At 41.2% G+C, this 25,536-nt stretch overlaps 2 protein-coding genes across 2 annotated transcripts; both read right to left on the reverse strand.

The window, feature by feature from the left end:
- Window positions 1-254: 254 nt before the first annotated feature.
- LOC108952590 (uncharacterized) lies at window positions 255-12,313 on the reverse strand. Its single transcript, XM_065180765.1, has 3 exons — window positions 8,796-12,313; window positions 8,613-8,680; window positions 255-3,979 (listed from the first exon to the last, which is right to left on the reverse strand). Exons 1-3 carry the CDS (start codon window positions 12,114-12,116, stop codon window positions 538-540), a joined length of 6,831 nt encoding a protein of 2,276 aa, XP_065036837.1. The 5' UTR covers window positions 12,117-12,313; the 3' UTR covers window positions 255-537.
- A 3,482-nt stretch (window positions 12,314-15,795) lies between these two features.
- On the reverse strand, window positions 15,796-19,762 carry LOC135618548 (putative disease resistance protein RGA4). The gene is made up of 2 exons (XM_065119532.1): window positions 16,120-19,762; window positions 15,796-16,029 (listed from the first exon to the last, which is right to left on the reverse strand). The coding sequence occupies exon 1, from the start codon at window positions 19,641-19,643 to the stop codon at window positions 16,305-16,307; it is 3,339 nt and encodes a 1,112-aa protein (XP_064975604.1). The 5' UTR covers window positions 19,644-19,762; the 3' UTR covers window positions 15,796-16,029; window positions 16,120-16,304.
- Between the last annotated feature and the right edge of the window lie 5,774 nt (window positions 19,763-25,536).

A 25,536-nucleotide genomic window follows, 5' to 3' on the forward strand; every position in this document is an offset into this window, starting at 1 on the left:
ATAGAAGATCAAATAAATGATTGTCATAAAAGCAACAGCATGCTTATCGATGCAAGATCAAGATGAAAACTTCACTTGGTTCAAAGTGATACAAAGAGATGTCTTCGTAGGTAATAGCTTTTTTTTTCTTTTTCTTTCATTGAAAGCAAATAGATATTATGGTCCAAGCACACATTTAAGTTAAAAGGAAAAAGAAGAAAAAGCACATCGCTTTCAAACTGCCAAATAGCTTCAAGCACAAATGGTAAGGGAAGTGAACACCAATCAAAGAGACTTCTGATCGATCCTGCAAAAGAGAAGTTGAGACCATACATGTGAAGCAAAAATTAAATGCAAACAAGACATTCGGAACAGAGGAAAGCGTATGACACACCATACACAGACGACGACGACGACTAATTTGTCTGATAGACCAAGCACAAGACTGCCGAGTAATCCTGGAAGAAAGAAGAAGTTGGCGTCCGTGTGAACCAAAAAAAGCACGCAAGGCAACCGGAATGAGAAGAAGAACACGACTTACAGAGACGGCGACTCTGCTCATGCTGAACCTACGTTGGTGTCGTACATGTATGGATCCTTGTTATACCAAATGAACTCGTTGGCATCGATGGCCCGAATCCTGACCTCCGGTATTTGGCGGATGATCTCCCAGTTGACCTCGCCCACGAGACACCTCTTCAACAATGGCAAGCTGCACTGCAGCTCAAGCTTTCTGAAACTTTGCTGCTGCTCCACGAGATCCGACAGCCATGGCGGCAGGCACTCCGCTGGTGGTGGACAAGACAATTCCAGGTGTTGCAGGCCAGCCAGATCTCCCACGTACTCCAAGCTCGGGCAGTCATCCACTTGCAGATGCTTCAGCGAGGGGAGATTTGATATACGCCGCAAGCTGTGGTTATGCTTGAGAGAGAGGTTGTCAGTCAAAAAGTCGAGGTTCTTGATTTCTACGATGCTGTGAGTGCGCTCCTTGTAGAGTAATTTCAAGTTGGTCGGGCAAAGGCCTCCCGGAAGAGCTCCCAGCTTGGGACAGTCGACGAGCCAGAGCTCCTTCAGATTAGGGAGCAGCTTACGATGGCTGCTGCGTCTGCTATCATCAGCGGGGGACTCGCTTGTCGGAAGGCTGACAGGATTTTGATGACGTGACAGGTCGGAGTTGGTAAAATGAATGTCTCGACTCCCGACCAGATCTAGCTCAGATCGTGGCTGCCTCGGATCTGGACTTGAATCTGGTATTGCTCGGCGGATAGTCGCTGAACGGGGCAGACGCCTTCCAATCCGTGCAAGCGAGGTTTTCTCTTGCACTGATGTCGCTGATGTCAACCATTTTGTCCAGTTGGGCATGTTTATGAATTGCATTACCTCAAGCATGGGAAATGCCCGAAATCCCTGTAAACTCTGGCGATCGCCGAGGAATTCAGCACCGATGGTTATGATTGCATTTGCCCCATTAATGGATAGGAACTTTAGCTCTGGAAGCAGGCCCAGTGGAGGAAGCTCGCAGCACGATGGAAGATCATGAATGCTCAAGTATGACAGCCGGGGGAAAGCAGTGTCGAGGGAAGACAACATCATCCATCTCGGAAAACAATTACCGGGAAAGAATTTGATAGAAAGATACTGCAGGCTCGGTGGGGGACAGAGTCCGTGGCATATCTTCCGAGCTCTTTGGGTTTGCTCCGCGGTACGTTGCGCTCGATCTTGACTCATGCAGAATAGATGCAATTGCCTGAGAAAAGATTTGTTGGCAAGTACGGATTCTCCTGTTGTTGTTGCCCTATCCAACCTGTATACGCTCAGAGACCTCAGCTTGGACAAAGGTTGCAGCTCCTTCAAGTCACCATCATTGCTGACGATGAACGCGTCAAGCTCGCTGAGATTTATCAGTGACCCCATTCCCTTTGGCAAGGATGTTAATGGAGTGTCCTGCAGTCGAAGACATTGTAGATTGTACAGCTTCGTGATGGTCTTCGGAAGTTTCCTCATGGATTTGCAGTCCGAGACGCTCAAAGTTTGCAGATTCCGAAGGCCCCCCACAGACTCGGGGATCCCCCGTATCTTTGTTCGATCAAGATCCAAGTGCCTAAGATGTGATAGTTCTCCGATGGACTCGGGAAGACTCTCGATGGATGTGTCGTTCAGAAGCAGGACTCTCAGCTTCCTTAGCTTTTTAAACAGATCATCTCCAATTGTACGGGCACGAGGGCTATCAAAGATGAGCAAAGATCTTAAACACTTCTCTTCAACGATTCTGTCGGGGAGCTGTATCCTCTCCCCTATGTTTGATGTTGACAATCGACGAAGCTTAGTTAATGGGTCCGAATTCAATGATTGGAGATCACTGGCATAGACACCCTCTCCTTGGATCAAGGACTGAGCAAGCGATCTCAAAAGATCATGCATGGTGCATCTGCTGCCGTCTACAAAGGTAGGATCCACCTGCAGTAGGTTTCGCCAGATCAAGTCCTCGTAATAACCCTCGGCAATCTCTTCCATCGATAGTTCTCCGTTCTCCTCTGTGAAACCTTCAGCCACCCAAAGCCGGATAAGATCCTTACGGTACATATCAGCCTTGTCGGGAAACAAAGAGCAATGCAGAAAGCACTGCTTAAGATGAGAAGGTAAATCTTCATAACTCAAGAACAAAACCCCCAGTACATTCTCATCGAGCTTCTTCATCTTCCATAGATCACTTCTGAGAACCCACTCCCACTCCATCGTACTTTTCTTGGATCTTAAAACCCCCGCAAGAACCTTGATTGCGAGAGGAAGTCCATCACATTTTTGAACCATTTTAGTTCCAATTTCTTTGAATATAGAACTATCGCCCTTCTCTCTATTATCCCAAACCGTCTTCCACAGCAATTCCCAGCCACACTCTTCATCCATTTTCTCAACATGATGAACATTGTCTCCCAAATTTCTTGCCACGTTTTCGTCTCTAGTGGTAACTACGACCCTACAATTACTGGCTGCCTCATGCATCAAAGGGTTCTTGAGTAAATCTTCCCATACCTCTGGACTCCAAACATCGTCTAATACCAGAAGCAAATTTTTCGATAGGAGGGAAACAAGTTTAGGTTCAAGTTCCGCTCTACTCTTAGCTCCTTCGACACTTCCTCCTACGCTTCTGATCATTTCTTTAAGCAAATCAGTCTCTGAATAGTTCTTCGTGACACACAACCATGCTCGAATCGGATACTTTTGTATGATCCTTTCTTCATTGAATACTCTACGCGCTAGAGTGGTCTTCCCAATCCCACCCATCCCGACAATCCCAAAAACAACACACTTTGGATTCTCACTGTTCTCTACTATGGAGTTGATCAGATTTTGGGCAGCGCATTCGATTTGGGTTCCTATGATGTCTGACTTAACCTCTATGGAAGATGTCTCACGAGATCTTACCGGGTGAAGTGGGACGCCTCTTTGGACGATCTCTACATCAGGTATTATAGATCTATCTCCCGTGATCTCTTCCAGTCTATCATTAAGTCCTTTTATTCTACCACTGATTTCATAGCGGTGTTTGATAGATCCAAAGTAAGAAGAACTTAGCGAGCTGGAAGGATTGCATACCGCAAAAGTCGTCGATGCCCGACTCTTCAGCAAGCTGCCACCTTCGATGATGCAAAGATCGATGATATCATCCGCGTCGTACATGACATCCTTCAACTCCCTCACCCTGGTGTCCGTTGCCGGATCTACATGCCTCCTTTGCTCTGCAGTGCGAAGAAAGCCTTTGATCCTCTTCAACCTTCTCTCGAGCATTTCGACCTCCGCCCTCACTCTTAGCACTTTGCATATCTCTCCCGCCGCGAAGTTGGTTATCTTTTGGAGGAACCTTTCTACGAAAAACTCTAACACCATTGCCATCTCGTAACACAGCTCAAGAAGATCTAAGTGAGTGTCTCCAAAGTGAAGATCTGATTTCTGATTTATAGAGATAAGATCTACGTTGAGCATAAATGGGTTCCGGAATCAGGCCCCATTTCCATAAGAGAGGAGTCGTCTTCCACAGCTGCTTCTACACTGTACATGTCATGAAATAAATAATCTGCCTTATCTTTTTATAACCTCGTGCTCTTTGTTTATTACGTGATAAAATAAATAATCTGCATGTGATTTGTGTGGCAATATTGTATACATAGAAAGTCAAATTCAAAGCTCAAAATTCCTGAAAGATGGTGAAACAATGATAATTGTAAAACTCGAAGTCAAAAAATAAATAGATATAATTGTTGATTACATTCGACAATACAAAACAGTATCCTTATTCAAGTATAGATTTGAGAAAAATACATAACCATTTAAAAGAATAGATAACGTAAATCTAATACATGGGAAGTAGCAAATATCAATCGAATGAACGAGCAATTGCAAGTCGTGTGGAGGTAATGAGGATGATAGTATGGTTAATAAAGCTTTCACCATCTTCCCCGACGTTTGTTCATCTAATATAAAAATTAATGCTTCCTTCCCACCAGTACCGGCATTGAATTCCTGTACCAGATCTTAGCCTGTTCTTCCTCCCGATTCCAACGGCAGGCATGGTAGGCTCTCATCTAAATGCTATTTCTTTATGACTTGGTCGTCTGGATTCCATATGACAACTCCCTTCACCCTGCATGTGATGAAATAAATAGTCTGCATGCTGCATGCGGTGGTTTGTCGCAACATGTTTTTGGAAACTCATCACCATTTTCTCACTGCAGTTCAAGAATGACTAATTGATGGTCTCTAGGATGATGCAGTTCGTGTTATCCTTGATTTGTTGTGATTCGCTCATCATTGATGAATTGCCAGCCCCCTACGCTACCAAAGAAAATTCGGAGATGTTGATGCCCAACTCCCACCGATACCAGCTTTGAATTCCCAGACAAGGCACCCTTCTTCCCATCCACTTGTGTCGATTCCGAGGTCATCAAGCTGGTGTCAAATGTGATGCCCTCTAACTTGGGTGTTGGAGGGGGGTTTAGGTCGACCCTCGGCATTCTTCTTTGTTTATCTTGTTGGCTAATCTTTGCTTGCTGCATTCATTTACAGTTACATGTTACTTTTTGGGCAAAACTGGCATTAGCCTCCATGGAATGTCATATAAATGTGTTGTAATTAAAAAAATAGTAATCACGTATGAGTTACTATCATTTTTTGTATTCTGTTTCATCTTGGCTAACTCAAAATTTTGGTTATCCGATACAAATGCTGATTACGAGTCAATCGACATTCATCTTTTACATATGTCATAGTTTAATCTTGACGAACACCATACTTGTGTGACTTTAGAGATCTTAAATTTTATAAAATTGCATTTGAGATATTCTCAACAAATGCTTGAGTTCAGAGATGTTGAAGCCTACAGATCTACCGTTCCTAATAAATGTTTCCCTGATATTTAAATTAGTTTTAGGCTCAGAAGATTCGATCAATATTTAGAACAATATTAGAAAAAATATTCGGGAACGTACTTAGGAGAGCTCTTTTGTAAGGGCCTTCATAGCCATTACTTTTATAATTGACATCAATTACGAAGAACGATTGCACGTTTGTTCCATGCTTAATCATAAATATCTTACATTGATATTAAGGTGATCATGTGACACTAAGATATTAGTCAACATAGCACTGAGGTATCAGTCATGTCACACTAAGGTGTTGGTCATATAATACTATGGTACCGACCACTTGATACTAAGATATTATTCATATATATTTGATGTGTCACATGACACAGTAAAGAAAACTTAGAATGTGTCAACCAATCCCAAAACAAGACAACACCTTGATCCGTTATTCAGTCATGCCCCAAGACTAGTTGAATTATACATTTACATGGTAATTGAGTTTGTTCAAGCTCATAATTTCAGTCATGCATGAAATTTTCCTTCTTTTGGAAACAGTTCACTATTCAATTTCATGCACTTGATAAATTTGTTCTCTCTCTTGTCTCGTTTTCTACATGAGTGGCATAGAAAATGCTTTTTAAGTTCTGCAGATTAAAGGCTTGGATGCTTGTCATAGTAAACAAGAAGTTACACTTCGGATAGCTCGGAACATGAAGGTTATAATTTCTGTGATAATGGTCAGATACAGTCAATTCATTTTGTTCTGGTTGAGACTCCAAGCAATGATGATGGGTTATCCAGTTCTCCTTTTTCTAATTTGACTGCATATGTTTTTGATAAATGGATGGATAGGCTAGTCTTTACATTGTTTTCCATGTTGTCTCTGTAAATTCAATCGACTCCCTTCAGCAAAGTCTGTAGTCGATATTTTCTCTATTTAGTATCGCACTTTCTAGTATTTCTTGTGTCCTCTGGGAGGCTTACTGTCAAGATTGATGTATTATTATGAGTTACTTGTGGTTTAACCTCTTGTCCATCTAAATAATCTGTTCCTGGACACGGCAAAGGCTCTTCAAGGAGGAAAGGTTAATTAATTACATGACGACGTTGAGTTTTTACTGCATAGCTAACGGTTGCAGGGGGCAATAGCAAGTTGCAAGTAAAGAAGTAATCCGCTTGAAAGTGTTGCATGAACATGAAACCAAGACTTACTGCAGTATGATGATATTTGGTGAATAGTTTGGAAGGTAGTGATATATGTATCTTACTGTTGAACCTTTTAATTTATGAACTTTTACTATGTTAGATGGTCTATATGACCAAGTGGGGTCATGGAGTAGCAGTAGAAGGATTGAATGAAGCAGGGTCATCAAGCATGTGATTATTGAATCTCTACATAAATCACTTGAGATTCATATGAGGACAATATCACATACCTTTTATTGCTCTTAAGATTGAGAAGAAAAAACAACTTCCCCTTTTATCGGGCTGTTTCTCAAATGAGTTACAATTTTCTTCCCAGTTGATCTTACAAAGTATCAAAAAATTACAAAATATAGACTTCACAGGACTCATGTGTAGCACCTGAGACTCTAATCTGTGCCCTGTCTGTCTCTTCCATTACAAATCATTGTGTTTGTGATACTTCTGACAGGAAGATGTGTGAATTGACTGTATGCATGAACTTCATTTGTTGTCAGAATTTCTTGGTTTTTATAACAACATGCACTTTGGTTGCTTTACTAGAAAATAGAAACTGCTATATTTATTTCTGAAAAAGAGATCTTCCAGATGGATTTTGGTTCTTGGAAAATCTCCACTAAGGAATGATGATTGGAGTCTTTCGCACTTAATGCATAACATGGTGGATATTCTGCTATTAATCCTTGTACTTCATGTTTGTTGTGCGATCTTCGTCTTCATCAAGGTGACTCGTGTCAATTTAAGTCATGATAAACATGCTTGATTTCTTTGAGGCCCTCACTTGTGTTTCCTATCATTCTACATTAAATGGGTGGCAATTATACAACCATTTTAGCCAGTTATGTCTATGATCTGAACAGAATTTTCTATCTTCATATTTATAATCATTTATATGCTCATGTTGATCACACCTGCTAGTTCATATCTAATTGACATTGATTTTCTGCTATGTTTAGGTACTCCCTCTCAGCGGCTGTGACATATATGGCTCTGCGTCGTATTAGGCCGAAGAAGTCACGGAGATAGTGGAGTTGTTAAAGCATGCATAGCTTCGGTGAGTTCAAAATGGAATTAAACTACTAGCTATACTCATTTACAGTTACTTGGAGGTTCTTTGAGCAAGACTAGCATAAAGCCTCTTTGGACTGTCAAATAAATGTGTTATGATCAAGACATTGGCGATCATCCATGAGTTGTACCAATTTTCACCCTGTGCTTGATCGGGTTTTCTGGAGTGAAGAAATTAAATTATGTTCCTGGAACAGTGAGTGATATGATTGGGATATTTTCTTTTATAAACTCTAGCACTTACAGCTTGGTTTATTTATTGTCCAAATGTATTTTTGGCAGAGCAATGCTGAGAATCATTATGTTATTTTGTTCTGCATTTTCTTTTTCTCTTCCATCCTTGTTTTGTTTGTGTCTGTGAAAGTTACTGAGCTTCATGAAGTGTAGAGACTTTTCAAGAAATGAATGAAGATATCGCTCACGGGTGATGTTTCTTGGTATCGAGCTTCATGTTGGATTGCCAGTTCTTTACGTTATAATCCTTGTTTTCTTTGTGTGTTTTGGTTTTCGTCCTTGCAATGGAAGATTAGTTGAGGACCCATCTGATGCATACAGTTGTGATGAAGATTTTGTCGACCAAGTTTTTATTTGTCAATATCTGCAGTAGATAACATGCTTTTGAATAGAAGATCAAATAAATGATAAGAGTCATAAAAGCAACAGCATGCTAATCGAAGCAAGATCAAGATGAAAACTTCACTTGGTACAAAGTGATACAAAGAGATGTCTTAGTAGATAATAGCTTTTTTTTTTTTCTTTCATTGAAAGCAAATATATATTATGGTCCAAGCACACATTTAAGTTAAAAGGAAAAAAGAAGAAAAAGCACATCGCTTTCAAACTGGCAAATTGCTTCAAACTCAAATGGTAAGGGAAGTGAACACCAATCAAAGAGACTTCTGATCGATCCTGCAAAAGAGAAGTTGAGACCATATATGTGAAGCAAAAATAAAATGCAAACAAGCCAGTGCGAACAGAGGAAAGAGTAGTATGACACACCTTACACAGACGACGACGACGACTAATTTGTCTGATAGACCAAGCAAGCACAAGACTTCCGAGTAATCCTGGAAGAACGAAGAAGTTGGCGTACGTGTGAACCAAAAAAAGCACGCAAGGCAACCGGAATGAGAAGAAGAACAGGACTTACAGAGACGGCGACTCTGCTCATGCTGAACCTACGTTGGTGTCGTACATGTATGGATCCTTGTTATACCAAATGAACTCGTTGGCATCGGTGGCCCGGATCCTGACCTCCGGTATCTGGCGGATGATCCGCCAGTTGACCTCGCCCTTGAGACACCTCTTCAACAATGGCAAGCTGCACTGCAGCTCAAGCTTTCTGAAACTGCGCTGCTGCTCCACGAGATCCGACAGCCATGGCGGCAGGGACTGCGCTGGTGGGGGACAAGACAGATGCAGGTGTTGCAAGCCAGCCAGATCTCCCACGTACTCCAAGTTGGGGCAGTCATCCACTTGCAGATACTTCAATGAAGGAAGGTTTGATATACGCCGCAAGCTGTTGTTATGCTTCACAGTGAGGTTGTCAGTCAGGAAGTCGAGGTTCTTGATTTCTCCAAAGCTATGAGTGCCCTCCATATGGAGTAACTTCAAGTTGGTCGGGCAAAGGCCTTCCGGAAGGGCTCCCAGCTTGGGACAGTCGACGAGCCAGAGCTCCTTCAGATTAGGAAGCAGCTTACGATGGCTGCTGCGTCTGCTATCATCAGCTGGGGACTCGCTTGTCTGAAGCCTGACAGGATTTTGACGACGTGACAGGTCGGAGTTGGTAAAATGAAGGTCTCGACTTCCGACCAGATCTAGCTCAGATCGTGGATCGCACGGTTCTGGACGTGAGTCCGGCTTTGCATATAAGACTGTCAAACTTCTTAAACAGGCCCGAGCCCTTGAACTCAGTTGGGGCATGGTTCTCTCTTGCACTAATGTCAACCATTTTGTCCAGTTGGGCATGTTTACGAATTGCATTACCTCAAGCTTGGGAAAGGCCGGAAGTCCCCGTAAACTCTGGCGGTCGCCGAGGAATTCAGCACCAATGGTTATGATTGCATTTGCCCCTTTAATGGATAGGAACTTTAGCTCCGGAAGCAGGCCCAGCGGAGGAAGCTTCGAGCATGATGGAAGATCATGAATGCTCAAGTATGACAGCCGAGGGAAACCAGTGTCCAGGAAAGACGACATCATCCATCTTGGAAAACAATTACCGGGAAAGAATTTGATAGAAAGATACCGCAGGCTTGGTGGGGGACAGAGTCCATGGCATATCTTCCGAGCTCTTTCGATTTGCTCCACGGTGCGTTGCGCTCGATCTGGACTCATGCAGAATAGATGCAATTGCCTGAGAAAAGATTTGTTGGCAAGTACAGATTCTCCTGTTGTTGTTGCCCTATCCAACCTGTATACGCTCAGAGAACTCAGCTTGGACAAAGGTTGCAGCTCCTTCAAGTCACCTTCATCGCTGACGATGAACGCGTCAAGCTCGCTGAGATTTGTCAGCGACCCCATTCCCTTTGGCAACGATGTTAATGGAGTGTCCTGCAGTCGAAGACATTGTAGATTGTACAGCTTCGTGATGGTCTTCGGAAGTTTCCTCATGGATTTGCAGCCCGAGACGCTCAAAGTCTGCAGATTCCGAAGCCCCCCCACAGACTCGGGGATCTCCCGTATCTTTGTTCGATCAAGATCCAAGTGCCTAAGATGTGATAGTTTTCCGATGGACTTGGGAAGACTCTCGATGGATGTGTCGTTCAGAAGCAAGACTCTCAGATTCCTTAGCTTTTTAAACAGATCATCTCCAATTGTACGGGCACGAGGGCTATCAAAGATGAGCAAAGATCTTAAACACTTCTCTTCAATGATTCTACTGGGGAGCTCTACTCTCTCCCCTATGTTTGACGTTGACAATCGACGAAGCTTAGTTAATGGGTTCGTCGTATTCACTGATGGGAGATCACTGACATAGACGCCTTCTTCTTGGATCAAGAACTGGGCAAGAGATCTCAAAAGATCATGCATGGTGCATCTGCTGCCGTCTACAAAGGTAGGATCCACCTGCAGTAGGTTTCGCCAGATCAGGTCCTCGTAATAACCCTCGGCTATCTCTTCCATCGTTAGATCTCCGTTCACCTCTGTGAAACCTTCAGCCACCCAAAGACGGATAAGATCCTTGCGGTACATATGAGCCTTGTCGGGAAACAAAGAGCAAAGCAGAAAGCACTGCTTAAGATGAGAAGGTAAATCTTCATAACTCAAGTACAAAACCCCCGGTATTTTCTCATCGAGCTTCTTCATCGTCCATAGATCACTTCTGAGAACCTTTTCCCACTCCATCGGACTTCTCTTGGATCTTAAAGCCCCCGCAAGAACCTTGATTGCGAGAGGAAGTCCATCACATTTTTGAACCATTTTAGTTCCAATTTCTTTGAATCTAGAACGATCGCCCTTCTCTCTATGATCCCAAACCGTCTTCCACAGTAATTCCCAGCCACACTCTTCATCCATTTCCTCAACATGATGAACGTTGTCTCCCATATTTCTTGCCACGTTTTCGTTTCTAGTGGTAACTACGATCCTACAATTACTGGTTGCTCCAAGCATCAAAGGGTTCTTGAGTAAATCTTCCCATACGTCTGCACTCCAGACATCGTCTAATACCAGAAGCAAATTTCTCGATAGGAGGGAAACAAGTTTAGGTTCAAGTTCCGCTCTACTCTCAGCTCCTTCGACACTTCCTCCTACGCTTCTAATCATTTCTTTGAGCAAATCAGTCTCTGAATAGTTCTTTGTGACACACAACCATGCTCGAATCGGATAGTTTTGTATGATCCTTTCATCATTGAATATTTTACGCGCTAGAGTGGTCTTCCCAATCCCACCCATCCCGACAATCCCAAAAACAACACACTTTCGATTCTCACTGACCGCTAGTATTTTGTTGATCAGATTTTGGGCAGCGCCTTCGATTTGGGTTCCTATGATGTCTGCCTTGACCTCTATGGAAGATGTCTCACGAGATCTTTCTGGGTGAAGTGGGCGGTCTATTTTGACGATCTTTACATTAAGTATAGTAGATATATTTTCCGTGATCTCAATCAGCCTATCATTAAGTCCTTTTATTCTATCACTGATTTCATGGCGGTGTTTGATAGGTCTAAAGAAAGAACAACTTCGCGAGCTGGAAGGATTGCATACCGCAAAAGTCGTCGATGTCCGACTCTTCAGCAAGCTGCCACCTTCGAAGATGCAAAGATCGATGATATCGTCGGCGTCGTACATGACATCCTTCAACTCCCTCACCCAGGTGTCCATGTCCGGATCTACATGCCTCCTTTGCTCTGCAGTGCGAAGAAAGCCTTTGATCCTCGTCAACCTTCTCTCCAGAGTTTTGACCTCCGCCCCCACGCATAGCACTTTGCTTATCTCTCCCTCCGCGAAGTTGGCTATCTTTTGGAGGAACATATTTACGAAAAACTCTAACACCATTGCCATCTCGTATCACAGCTCAAGAAGATCTAAGGGAGTGTCTCCAAAGTGAAGATCTGATTCCTCATTTATAGAGATAAGATCTACGTTGAGCATAAATGGGTTCCGGAATCAGGGCCCCATTTCCATAAGAGAGGAGGAGTCTTCCACAGCATGTATGTGCCCATTGGTCCAATTGTCAGCTGCTTCTACACTGAAATAAATAGTCTGCCTTATTTTTTTTATAACCTCGTGCTCTTTGTTTATTACGTGATGAAATAAATAATCTGCATGTGATCTGTGTGGCAATATTATATACATAGAAAGTCAAATTCAAAACTCGCAACTCCTGAAAGATGGTGAAACAATGATAATTGTAAATCTCCAAGTCAAAAAATAGATATAACTAAGAAAGATGCCTGGAAAAACTTATGAGACAAACATTGTAGAGTCCAAAGAGCAACAAAGAATTGGTAAACAATAATAGCACATGATTTTATTCAACAATACAAAACAGTATTCTTATTCAAGTATAGATTTGAGAAAAATACATAAGCATTTAAAAGAATAGATAACGTAAATCTAATACATGGAAAGTAGCAAATATCAATCGAATGAACGTGCAATTGCAAGTTGTGTGGAGGTAATGAGGATGATAGTATGGTTAATAAAGCTTTCACCAACTTCCCCGAAGTTTGTTCATCCAATATAAATATTAATGCTTCCTTCCCACCAGTACCGGCATTGAATTCCTACACCAGATCTTAGCCTGTTCTTCCTCTCGATTCCAACGGCAGGCATGGAAAGCTATCATCTAAATGCTATTTCTTTATGACTCCGTCCTCTGGATTCCATATGACAGCTCCCTTCACCCTGCATATGTGATGAAATAAATAGTTTGCATGCTGCGTGCGGTGGGTTGTCGCAACATGTTTTTGGAAACTCATCACCATTTTCTCACTACAGCTCAAGAATGACTAGTTGATGGTTTCTAGGATGATGCAGTTTGTGTTATCCTTGATTTGTTGTGACTTGCTCATCATTGATGAATTGCCAGCCCCTACGCTACCAAAGAAAGGTCGGAGATGTTGATGTCCAACTCCCACCGATACCAGCTTTGAATTTCTAGATAAGGCACCTTCTTCCCATCCACTTGTGTCGATTCCGAGCTCATCAAGCTGGTGTCAAATGTGATGCCCTCTAACTTGGGTGTTGGAGGGTGGTTTAGGTCGACCCTCGGCATTCTTCTTTGTTTATCTTGTTGGTTAATCTTTATTTGCTGCATTCATTTACAGTTACATGTTATTTTTTGGGCAAAACTGGCATTAGCCTCTCTGGAATGTCATATAAATGTGTTACAATAAAAAATTAGCAATCACATATGAGTTACTACCATTTTTTGTATTCTGTTTCATCCTGCTTAACTAAAAATTTGGTTATCCAATATAAATGCTGATTATAAGTCAATCGACATTCATCTTCTGCATCTGTCATAGTTTAATCTTGATGGACACTAGACTCATCTAGCTTCAGAGATATTGAATTTTATAGAATTACATCGAGTCATTCCCAACAAATATCTTTTTGATGCTTAAATTAGTTTAGGTTTAGAAGATTCTATCAATGTTTTGAATAATATTAGGAAAAATATTCAAAACTTACTTGAGAGAGCTTTTTTATAATGGACTCTCATAGTCATTACTTCTATAATTGACACCGATTACTAAGAACGATTACACGTTTGTCTCAGGCTTAATCACAATTATGTTGCATTGATATTAAGGTGACAATCGCGTGGCACTAAAGTATTGGTCAGCATATCGCACTAAGATGTCCATATAATACTATGATGTTGACCGCTTGATGCTAAGATATCGCACAATTATGCTACGATATAGTAAAGAAGGCTTAGAATGTGTCAACCAATCCCAAAAGAAGACAACACCTTGACTACTTGAATTATAGATTTACATGGTAATTGAGTTTGTTCGAGCTCATAATTTCAGTCATGCCTGAAATTTTCCTTCTTTTGCAAACAGTTTACCATTCGATTTCATGCACTTGATAAATTTGTTCTCTCTCTTCTCTCGTTTTCTATATTACTGGCATAGGAAATGCTTTTAAGATCTGCAGATTAAAGGCTTGGATGCTTGTTATAGTAAACAAGAAGTTACACTTCGGATAGCTTGGAACATGAAGGTTCTAATTTCTGTGATAATGGTTAGATACAGTCAATTCATTTTGTTCTGGTTGAGACTCCATGCTATGATGATGGGTTATCCAATTCTCCTTTTGCTAGTTTGACTGCGTATGTTTTTGATAAATGGATCGATAGGTTAGTCTTTGATGATGGGTCATGGAGTAGCAGTAGAAGGATTGAATGAAGAATGTGATTATTGAATGTAAACACAATAATAAGCCAAATATTTGGTGTTAGCTGCATAAATCACTTGAGATTCAAATGAGGAAAATATCACAGACCCTTTATGGCTCTTAAGATTGAGAAGAAAAAACTACTTCCCTTTTTATCGGGCTGTTTCTAATATAAGCTACAATTTTCTACTTAGTTGATCATAAGTAGTACTAGAGAAATACAAAATTTAGACTTCACAGGACTCATGTAGCGCTTGAGAGTCTAATCTGTGCCATATCGGTTTCTTCCATTACAAATCATTGTGTTTGTGATACATCTGACAGGAAGATGTGTGAATTGATCGTATGCATGAACTTCATTTGTTATCAGAATATCTTGTTTTTATAACAACATGCACTTTGGTTGCTGTGCTAGAAAGTAGAAACTGCTATATTTATTTCTGAAAAAGAGATCTTCCAACTGGATTTTGGCTTCTTGGAAAAACTCCACTAAGGAATGATGATTAGAATCTTTCGCACTTTTTGCATAACATGGTGGATATGCTGCTATTAATCCTTGTTCTTAATGTTTTCTGTGCGATCTTCGTCTTCATCAAGATGGCTCGTGTCAATTTAAGTCATGATAAACATGCTTGATTTCTTTCAGAAATAGAGGTCCTCACTTAGATTTTCCTATGATTCTACATTAAATGGGTGGCAATTATACAACCATTTTAGCCAGTTATGTCTATGATCTGAACAGGATTTCCTATCTTCATATGTATAATCATTTATATGCTCATGTTGATCACACCTGCTAGTTCATATCTAATTTGACATTGATTGTGTGCTATGTTTAGGTACTCCCTCTCAGCTGCTGTGACATATATGGCTCTGTGTCGTATTAGGCCGAAGAAGTCACGGAGATAGTGGAGTTGTTAAAGCATGCATAGATTCGTTACGGCTTGGTTTCTTTATTGTCCAAATGTGTTTTTGGCAGAGCAATGCTGAGAATCATTATGTTATTTTGTTCTGCATTTTCTTTTTCTCTTCCATCCTTGTTTTGTTTGTCTGTGAAAGTTACTGAGCTTCATGAAGTGTAGAGACTTTTCAAGAAATGAATGAAGATATCGCTCACGGGTGATGTTTCTTGGTATCGAGCTTCATGTTGGATTGCCAGTTCTTTACGTTTCAATCCTTGTTTTCTTTCTGTGTTTTGGTTTTCGTCCTTGCAATGGAAGATTAGTTGAGGACCCATCTGATGTATACGGTTGTGATGAAGATTTTGTCGACCAAGTTTTTATCTGTCAATATCTGCAGTAGATAACATGCTTTTGAATAGAAGATCAAAGCAAGAAGCAAGAAGAAGATGAAAACTTCAGTTAGTACAAAGTGATACAAAGAGATGTCTTCGTAGATAATAGCTTTTCTTTTTCTTACAATGAAAGCAAATAGAAATTATGATCCAAGCACACGTTTAAGTTAAAAGGAAAAAGAAGAAAAAGCACATCGCTTTCAAACTGCCAAATTGCTTCAAACACAAATGGTAAGGGAAGTGAACACCAATCAAAGAGACTTCTGATCGATCCTGCAAAAGAGAAGTTGAGACCATATATGTGAAGCAAAAATAAAATGCAAACAAGCCAGTACGAACAGAGGAAAGAGTAGTATGACACACCTTACACAGACGACGACGACGGCTAATCTACTTGTTCTAAGCCTGTGTTTGTCCGATAGACCAAGCACAAGACTTCCGAGTAATCCTGGAAGAAAGAAGAAGTTGGCGTACGTGTGAACCAAAAAACGCACGCAAGGCAACCGGAATGAGAAGAAGAACAGGACTTACAGAGACGCCAACTCTGCTCATGCTGAACCTACGTTGGTGTCGTACATGTATGGATCCTTGTTATACCAAATGAACTCGTTGGCATCGGTGGCCCGAATCCTGACCTCCGGTATCTGGCTGATGATCTCCCAGTTGACCTCGCCCTTGAGACACCTCTTCAACAATGGCAAGCTGCACTGCAGCTCAAGCTTTCTGAAACTTTGCTGCTGCTCCACGAGATCCGACAGCCATGGCGGCAGGCACTCCGCTGGTGGTGGACAAGACAATTCCAGGTGTTGCAGGCCAGCCAGATCTCCCACGTACTCCAAGCTCGGGCAGTCATCCAATTGCAGATGCTTCAGCGAGGGGAGATTTGATATACGCCGCAAGCTGTGGTTATGCTTGAGAGTGAGGTTGTCAGTCAAAAAGTCGAGGTTCTTGATTTCTACGATGCTGTGAGTGCGCTCCTTGTAGAGTAATTTCAAGTTGGTCGGGCAAAGGCCTCCCGGAAGAGCTCCCAGCTTGGGACAGTCGACGAGCCAGAGCTCCTTCAGATTAGGGAGAAGCTTACGATGGCTGCTGCGTCTGCTATCATCAGCGGGGGACTCGCTTGTCGGAAGGCTGACAGGATTTTGATGACGTGACAGGTCGGAGTTGGTAAAATGAATGTCTCGACTCCCGACCAGATCTAGCTCAGATCGTGGCTGCCTCGGACCTGGACGTGAGTTTGGTTTTGCTCGGCCGACTGACGCTGAACTGGATGCAGCCGTTCGCATTCGAGGCTTGATTCTCGCAAGACGGAATTCAGCACGTGGAACAAATGAAGACGTGGTTTTCTCTTGCTCTGATGTCAACCATTTTGTCCAGTTGGGCATGTTGAAGAATTGCATTACCTCAAGCTTAGGAAATGCCCGAAATCCCTGTAAACTCCGGCGATCGTCGAGGAATTCAGCACCAATGGTTATGATTGCATTTGCCCCATTAATGGATAGGAACTTTAGCTCCGGAAGCAGGCCCAGTGGAGGAAGCTCGCAGCACGATGGAAGATCATGCAGGCTCAAGTATGACAGACAGGGGAAAGCAGTGTCCAGAGAAGTTGACGGGAACCATCCCGGAAAACGGAGACCAGAATAGCATTTGATAAAAAGATACTGCAGGTTTGATGGGGGACAGAGTTGACTGCAAATCTTCTCAGCAGTAGAAGGATCCTGCAGTCTTGATGAACCAGAATATTTTTCTTCATCTGTACTCTCCCAGAAGAGATATAGTTGTCTAAGAAAAGGTTTGTCCTCCAGCACCGAACCTCCATTTGTTATTGCCCTATCCAACCTGTATATGCTCAGAGACCTCAGCTTGGACAAAGGTTGCAGCTCCTTCAAGTCACCATCATCGCTGACGATGAACGCGTCAAGCTCGCTGAGATTTGTGAGTGACCCCATTCCCTTTGGCAAGGATGTTAATGGAGTGTCCTGCAATCGAAGACATTGCAGATTGTACAGCTTCGTGATGGTCTTCGGAAGTTTCCTCATGGATTTGCAGCCCGAGACGCTCAAAGTTTGCAGATTCCCAAGGCCCCCCACGGACTCGGGGATCTCCCGTATCTTTGTTCGATCAAGATCCAAGTGCCTAAGATGTGATAGTTCTCCGATGGACTTGGGAAGACTCTCGATGGATGTGTCGTTCAGAAGCAGGACTCTCAGGTTCCTTAGCTTTTTAAACAGATCATCTCCAATTGTACGGGCACGAGGGCTATCAAAGATGAGCAAAGATCTTAAACACTTCTCTTCAACGATTCTGTCGGGGAGCTGTATTCTCTCCCCAATGTTTGACGTTGACAATCGACGAAGCTTAGTTAATGAGTCCGTATTCAATGATTGGAGATCACTGACATAGACGCCCTCTCCTTGGATCAAGGACTGAGCAAGATATCTCAAAAGATCATGCATAGTGCATCTGCTGCCGTCTACAAATGTACGATCCACCTGCAGTAGGTTTCGCCAGATCAGGTCCTCGTAATAACCCTCGGCTTTCTCTTCCATCGTTAGATCTCCGTTCACCTCTGTGACACCTTCAGCCACCCAAAGCCGGATAAGATCCTTACGGTACATATCAGCCTTGTCGGGAAACAAAGAGCAATGCAGAAAGCACTGCTTAAGATGAGAAGGTAAATCTTCATAACTCAAGTACAAAACCCCCGGTACTTTCTCATCGAGCTTCTTCATCCTCCATAGATCACTTCTGAGAACCCTTTCCCACTCCATCGTACTTCTCCTGGATCTTAAAACCCCCGCAAGAACCTTGATTGCGAGAGGAAGTCCATCACATTTTTGAACCATTTTAGTACCAATTTCCTTGAATCTAGAAATATCGCCCTTCTCTCTATTATCCCAAACCGTCTTCCACAGCAATTCCCAGCCACACTCTTCATCCATTTTCTCAACATGATGAACATTGTCTCCCATATTTCTTGCCACGTTTTCGTTTCTAGTGGTAACTACGATCCTGCAATTACTGGTTGCTCCCAGCATCAAAGGGTTCTTGAGTAAATCTTCCCATACGTCTGCACTCCATACATCGTCTAATACCAGAAGCAAATTTCTCGATAGGAGGGAAACAAGTTTAGGTTCAAGTTCCGCTCTACTCTCAGCTCCTTCAACATTTCCTCCTACGCTTCTAATCATTTCTTTGAGCAAATCAGTCTCTGAATAGTTCTTCGTTACACACAACCACACTCGAATCGGATAGTTTTGTATGATCCTTTCATCATTGAATACTTTACGCGCTAGAGTGGTCTTCCCAATCCCACCCATCCCGACAATCCCAAAAACAACACACTTTGGCTTCTCACTGATCTCCACTATGGAGTTGATCAGATTTTGGGCAGCGCCTTCGATTTGGGTTCCTATGATGCCTGCCTTAACCTCTATGGAAGATGTCTCACGAGATCTTACTGGGTGAAGTGGGAGGGCTTTTTCGACGATCTCTCCATCAGGTATTATAGATCTATCTCCCGTGATCTCTTTCAGTCTATCATTAAGTCTTTTTATTCTACCACTGATTTCATAGCGGTGTTTGATAGGTCTAAAGAAAGGAGGATTGCTTACCTTCAGCAAGCTGCCACCTTCGAAGATGCAAAGATCGATGATATCGTCGGCGTCGTACATGACATCCTTCAACTCCCTCACCCAGGTGTCCATGTCCGGATCTACATGCCTTCTTTGCTCTGCAGTGCGAAGAAAGCCTTTGATCCTCGTCAACCTTCTCTCCAGAGTTTTGACCTCCGCCCCCACGCATAGCACTTTGCATATCTCTCTCTCCGCGAAGTTGGTTATCTTTTGGAGGAACATTTTTACGGAAAACTCTAACACCATTGCCATCTCGTAACACAGCTCAAGAAGATCTAAGTGAGTGTCTCCAAAGTGAAGATCTGATTCCTCATTTATAGAGATAAGATTAGACTCAGGGCCCCATTTCCGCAAGAGAAGTCTTCCGCAGCATGCATGCACCTATTGGTCCAATTTCCTGCTTCTTTGACACTGTTATGAAATAAATAGTCTGCCTTATTTTCTTATTACTTGTTGCTCTTTGTTTATTATGTTAGTTTGACAAGTCTCACATAGTCCAATATCAAGAAAATCAAGTTTAGTATCTCATATTTAAACTATAAATAAGGGTCTAGACTTTGAAGTCAAGATGCACCACAAGAAAAATCTAAGTGTTTATTTTGAGTTTAAGTACACACTCAGTTAAATAGTTTGGGCTTACAGTTTGAGTTTTTCTTGTTCAGTATATTTTTGGGTGTTTTATGGCCTAGGAATATCTTCCTAAGGTATTTGTAATTGTCCCTTTTTATAGTAGTGATTTGCTCCTCCTTCGTCCGTGGATGTAAGTCAATTGATCGAACCACGTAAATTTCTTGGAGCCAGCTCTAAACTGGTATTAGAGCTTGGTTTTAGGATCTTTTGGCAATGATGACAATAACAAAGATCGTTGTCGAAAAATTCGATAGAAATGTCAACTTCGGCATTTGGCAGCTCAAGATGAAGGTCAGGGAGCCGAGAACATTCCAGATGGTACGACAAAGGAAGATATTGCGGGTATGGATAAGAAAGCTCGATCAAGCATCATTCTAAATCTCTCTGACGAGGTTTTACGGGAGGTAGCTACGGAGACTACGGCTAAGAGCATGTGGGACAAGCTTAAAGCCTTGTATATGAAGAGGACAGTGGAGAATCGTCTCTACTTGAAGCAGAGTTTGTATATGCTTCGGATGACTTAAGATACATCTATACTCTTCCCCAATCTCTATCCTTGGTTATGGATTTGAAGAATATAGATGCAAAGATTGATGATGAGGATAAGGCCTTGTTACTTTTGTTTTCTCTTCCCCAATCTTTTAAGCATTTCCGTGATACTATGATTTATGAAAAAGAAACAACTTCGTATCAGGAAATTAAATCTGCATTAAAATCTAAGGAGCAAATAGATATGGATATCATTGGGGAAAGTAGAGGGAATCAAGTTAAGGGTCTCGTTGTCAGGGGTAGAACAAATAAAAGAGAATTTGACAGTAGTAGATCTAAATCTAGATCTAAATCCAGACATAGAAATTTGGAATGCAGATATTATCATAAAATGGGGTACATTAAGACTGATTGCTTTAAATTGAAAAATAAATTAAAGCAAAAGGGAAAAATTATTGAGAAAACTACTGAGTCCGCTGAAGCTAGTATAGCAACTGATGAGAATGTTGGAAATATTTTCTTTGCTACTGATGACAAGACAAAGTCTAAAAATGAATGGATTTTAGATTCGGATTGTTCTTATCACATGTGTCCCAATAAAGATTTGTTTTCCACATATGAATCTTGTAATTGTGGAATTATTTTGATGGGCAATAATGCTGCGTGTGATATTGTTTGTAGAGGCATAATCCAAATTAAAATGCATGATGGTATTGTGAGGACGCTCACTAATGTTAGACATATTCCTGATTTAAAAAAAGAATCTCATCTCTTTAGGCACCCTAGAGGCTCTTGAGTGTAAATACACAACTGAATGTAGAGTTATGAAAGTTTCTAGAAGTGCCCTTGTTGTTATGAAAGCTTGTAGGTTTGGTAGCTTATATATTTTGCATGGAACTACTATCACGGGCTCGGTTGCAGTCTCATCATCATCATTGTCCGATTCTAACATCACTAAATTATGGCATATGCGTTTGGGTCATATGAGCGAAAAAGATTTGAGCATATTAAGCAAAATGGGTCTACTTTGCGGATAGAGTATTGGGCCACTGGATCTCTACGAACACTACATTTTTGGAAAGCAGAAAAGAGTCAGCTTCAATTCTCCGGTAGTTCACAAAACAAAAGGTACTCTTAACTATATTCATTCAGACATTTGGGGTCCAGCTCGTGTTCAGTCTAAGAGTGGTGCCAGGTATATGTTGACTTTCATTGACGATTATTCAAGGAAAGTTTGGGTTTATTTTTTGAAGCATAAAAATAATGTTTTTCTAACATTTAAACAATGGAAGGCTTTGATTGAGAAGCAAACAGGTAAACAGATTAAGCGACTTCGTACAGATAATGACATGGAATTTTGTGAAGGTGACTTTGATGAATTCTGTAAAAATAAAGGAATTGTTCGGCATCACATTGTTAGGATGACGCCTCAACAAAATGGTGTGGCCGAACGTATGAACAGAACACTCTTGGAGAGAACAAGGTGTATGATATCAAATGTAGGATTGACAAAGGACTTTTGGGCAGAGGCGATTAATATGGTCTATTACGTTGTCAACCGCGCTCCTTCTACAGCACTTAATTTTAAAACTCCGGAGGAAGTTTGGTCAAGTACTCCTGCTTATTACTCTGATTTTAAAATTTTTGGGTGTCCAGCATACATGTATGTAAATGAAGAAAAATTAGAGCATCGAGCTAAAAAGTGTATTTTCCTTGGGTATGCTTCTGGGTATCCCAAATCCCCAAAATTTGTAATCAGTAGAGATGTTACTTTTGATGAATTATCTATATTATCTTCCAAAGAGGAATCTATAAGTTGTACAAATGATAGTGCGCAAAAGCAGGTGGAGCTTGAGATTGGTTGTTCTGATTCTTTTTAGTCTAACTCTTCTACTCAAAGAATGCCAGTAGATGGTCCCGAGTCTACTGATGAAGATGATCTAGAGGAAGAAGAATATTCCATAGCCAAGCATAGACCACGGAGAGATATTCGACCACCACAAAGATATGCAAATTTGGTTGCATATGCTTTGTCTGCTGTAGAAGAAACAAGTGAAGTTGGTGAGCCTACTTCCTATTCAGATGCAGTTTCTTGTGATAATTCCGTTAAGTGGTTGATTGCGATGAATGAAGAAATTGAGTCTCTCCATCATAATAGAACTTGGGATCTTGTGAGGCCACCTTCGGGTAAGAAAATTGTTGGATGCAAATGGGTCTTCAAAAGGAAGGAAGGTATTCCAAGGGTTGAAGATGCAAGGTACAAAGCACGATTGGTTGCAAAATGCTATAGTCAGGTACATGGTGTTGATTTTAATGATGTATTTTCACCTGTTGTTAAACATAGCTCTATTCGTGTTTTGCTTACTTTAGTTGTCATGTATGATTTGGAATTAGAGCAACTTGATGTCAAGACAGCTTTCTTACATGGTGAACTTGAAGAACAAATTTACATGGAACAACCTCATGGATTTGAAGTTGACGGTAAGGAAGACCATGTTTGCTTATTAAAGAAATCCTTGTACGGATTGAAGCAGTCTCCAAGACAGTGGTATAAGAGGTTGATTCTTTTATGTTGAGTCAAGGTTACACGAGGAGCATGTATGATAGTTGTGTCTACTTTCGGAAGTTAAATGATGGCTCTTTTGTGTATTTGTTGCTTTATGTCGATGATATACTTATTGCAGCTAAGAATTTGTTAGAAATTCACACTTCAAAAATGTAGCTGAGTAGTGAATTAGAAATGAAAGATTTAGGAGCAGCTAAGAAAATTCTTAGCATGGAGATCAAAAGAGAATGAGAAGTTGGAAAATTATTTCTGACCCAGAAAAATTATCTCAAGAAAGTATTGGAGAGGTTTGGTATAAAAAATGCTAAGCCAGTAAGTACTCCTCTTGCTAGCCATTTTCGGCTATATGTTGCTCAGGCACCACAATCAGTTGAAGAGGAAGAATATATGATACAAGTTTCATATTCCACAACCATCGGTAGTATTATGTATGCAATGGTTTGTACTCGTCCAGATATTTCACAAGCAGTTAGTGTGGTTAGTAGATATATGTCTCGCCCGGGTAAAACACATTGGCAGGCTGTGAAGTAGATTCTCAGATACTTGCAAGGGACTTCAGATGCTTGTTTAGAGTTTGGAGAAAATCGTGACACTTTGGTTGGTTTCGTCGACTCTGATTATGCTGCAGATCTTAATAAATGAAGATCTTTGACAGGCTATATTTTTTGCATTGGCGGTTGTGTAGTTAGTTGGAAAGCTTCCTTACAACCTGTCATGGCTTTATCTACTACAGAGGTAGAATATATGACAGTGACAGAGGCGATCAAAGAAGTTTTATGGTTAAAAGGTTTGTTCAACAAATTATGTCAGCATCAAGGTGTTACTACAATTTACTGTGATAGTCAAAGTGTTATTCATTTGACTAAAGATCAGATGTATCATGAGAGGACGAAACACATCGATGTGAAGTTTCATTTTATTCGGGATATCATTGCCGAGGGAAAGGTCCTTGTTCAGAAAATTCATACGAAGGACAATTTAGCTGATATGCTTACGAAACCTCTTTCGGTTTATAAGTTCAAGCAGTGCTTAGACTTGGTTGGTGTTCATTGTTGGTGATTGCCCGTTAGGGCTTTTGTGAAGAAGGTGGAGCAAGTATTGTTGGGACATGCCAAGGTGAAGATTTATTAGTTTGGCAAGTCCCATATAGTCCCACGTTAGGAAAATCAAGTTTGATATCTCCTATTTAAACTATAAATAAGGGCCTAGGCTTTAAAGTCAGATGTACCACAAGAAAAACCTAAGTGTTTGCTTTGGGTTTAAGTCCACACTCAGTTAAATAGTTTGGGCTTATAGTTTGAGTTTTTTTTTTCAGTATATTTTCGGGTGTTTTATGACCTAGGAATATCTTTCTAAGACATTTGTAGTTGTCTCTTTTTATAGTAGTGATTTGCTCCTCCTTCATCCATGGATGTAGGTCAATTGATCGAACCACGTAAATTTGGTGTTCTTGTTTCTTTTATTTTCATTCTGGTTTATTATCTTTATTAGGTTGTCAAATTACCCTTTGCTAATTTGTTGGGCCAGCTCTAACATATTATGTGATGAAATGAAGTAATATTATATATATATATATAAATATATAATGCTTAGAAAGATGCTTAGAAAAACTTACGAGACAAACATTGTAGAGTGCAAAGAGCAACAAAGAATCGGTAAACATTTAAAAGAATATAGAATGGAGACAAACGATAAGGATATTCTTATTCAAGTCTAGATTTGGAAACTCATCACCATTTCTCACAACAGCTCAAGAACAACTAATTGATTGGTTGTGACTTGGTCGTCGTTGTTTAATTGCCAGCCCTTGCTCTTCTACCAAAGATAAGTCGGAGATGTTAATGCTCGACTCCCACCGATTCAAAGTCAAGCCTCACCCTTGATTTTGATGTAAGTGAATTTTCCGAAGAAAGTTCCACATACGAGACTGCTCTTTCCAAAACCAAGCACCTTCTTCCCATCTTCTTGTGTCAATTCCGAGCTCATAAAGTTGGTGTCAAATGTGATGCCCTCTACCAAAGAAAAGTCGGAGACGTTAATGCCCAACTCCCACCGATTCAAAGTCGAGCCTCACCCTTGATTTTGATGTATGTGAATTTTCCGAAGAAAGTTCCGAATACGAGACTGCTCTTTCTAAACCCAAGCACCTTCTTCCCATCTTCTTGTGTCAATTCCGAGTTCATCAAGCTGGTGTCAAATGTGATGCCCTCTACCAAAGAAAAGTCGGAGATGTTAATGCCCGACTCCCACCGATTAAAAGTCAAGTCTCCCTTGATTTTGATGTATGTGAATTTTCCGAAGAAAGTTCCAAATACGAGATTGCTCTTTCCAAAACCAAGCACCTTCTTCTCATCTTCTTGTGTCAATTCCGAGCTCATCAAGCTGGTGTCAAATGTGATGCCCTCTAACTTGGGTGTTGGAGGGGGGGGGGGGGTTTCGGTGGACTCTCGGCACCCTTCT

This window comes from Musa acuminata, chromosome BXJ1-1, assembly GCF_036884655.1.
Source record: "Musa acuminata AAA Group cultivar baxijiao chromosome BXJ1-1, Cavendish_Baxijiao_AAA, whole genome shotgun sequence".
Classification (NCBI taxonomy): domain Eukaryota; kingdom Viridiplantae; phylum Streptophyta; class Magnoliopsida; order Zingiberales; family Musaceae; genus Musa; species Musa acuminata.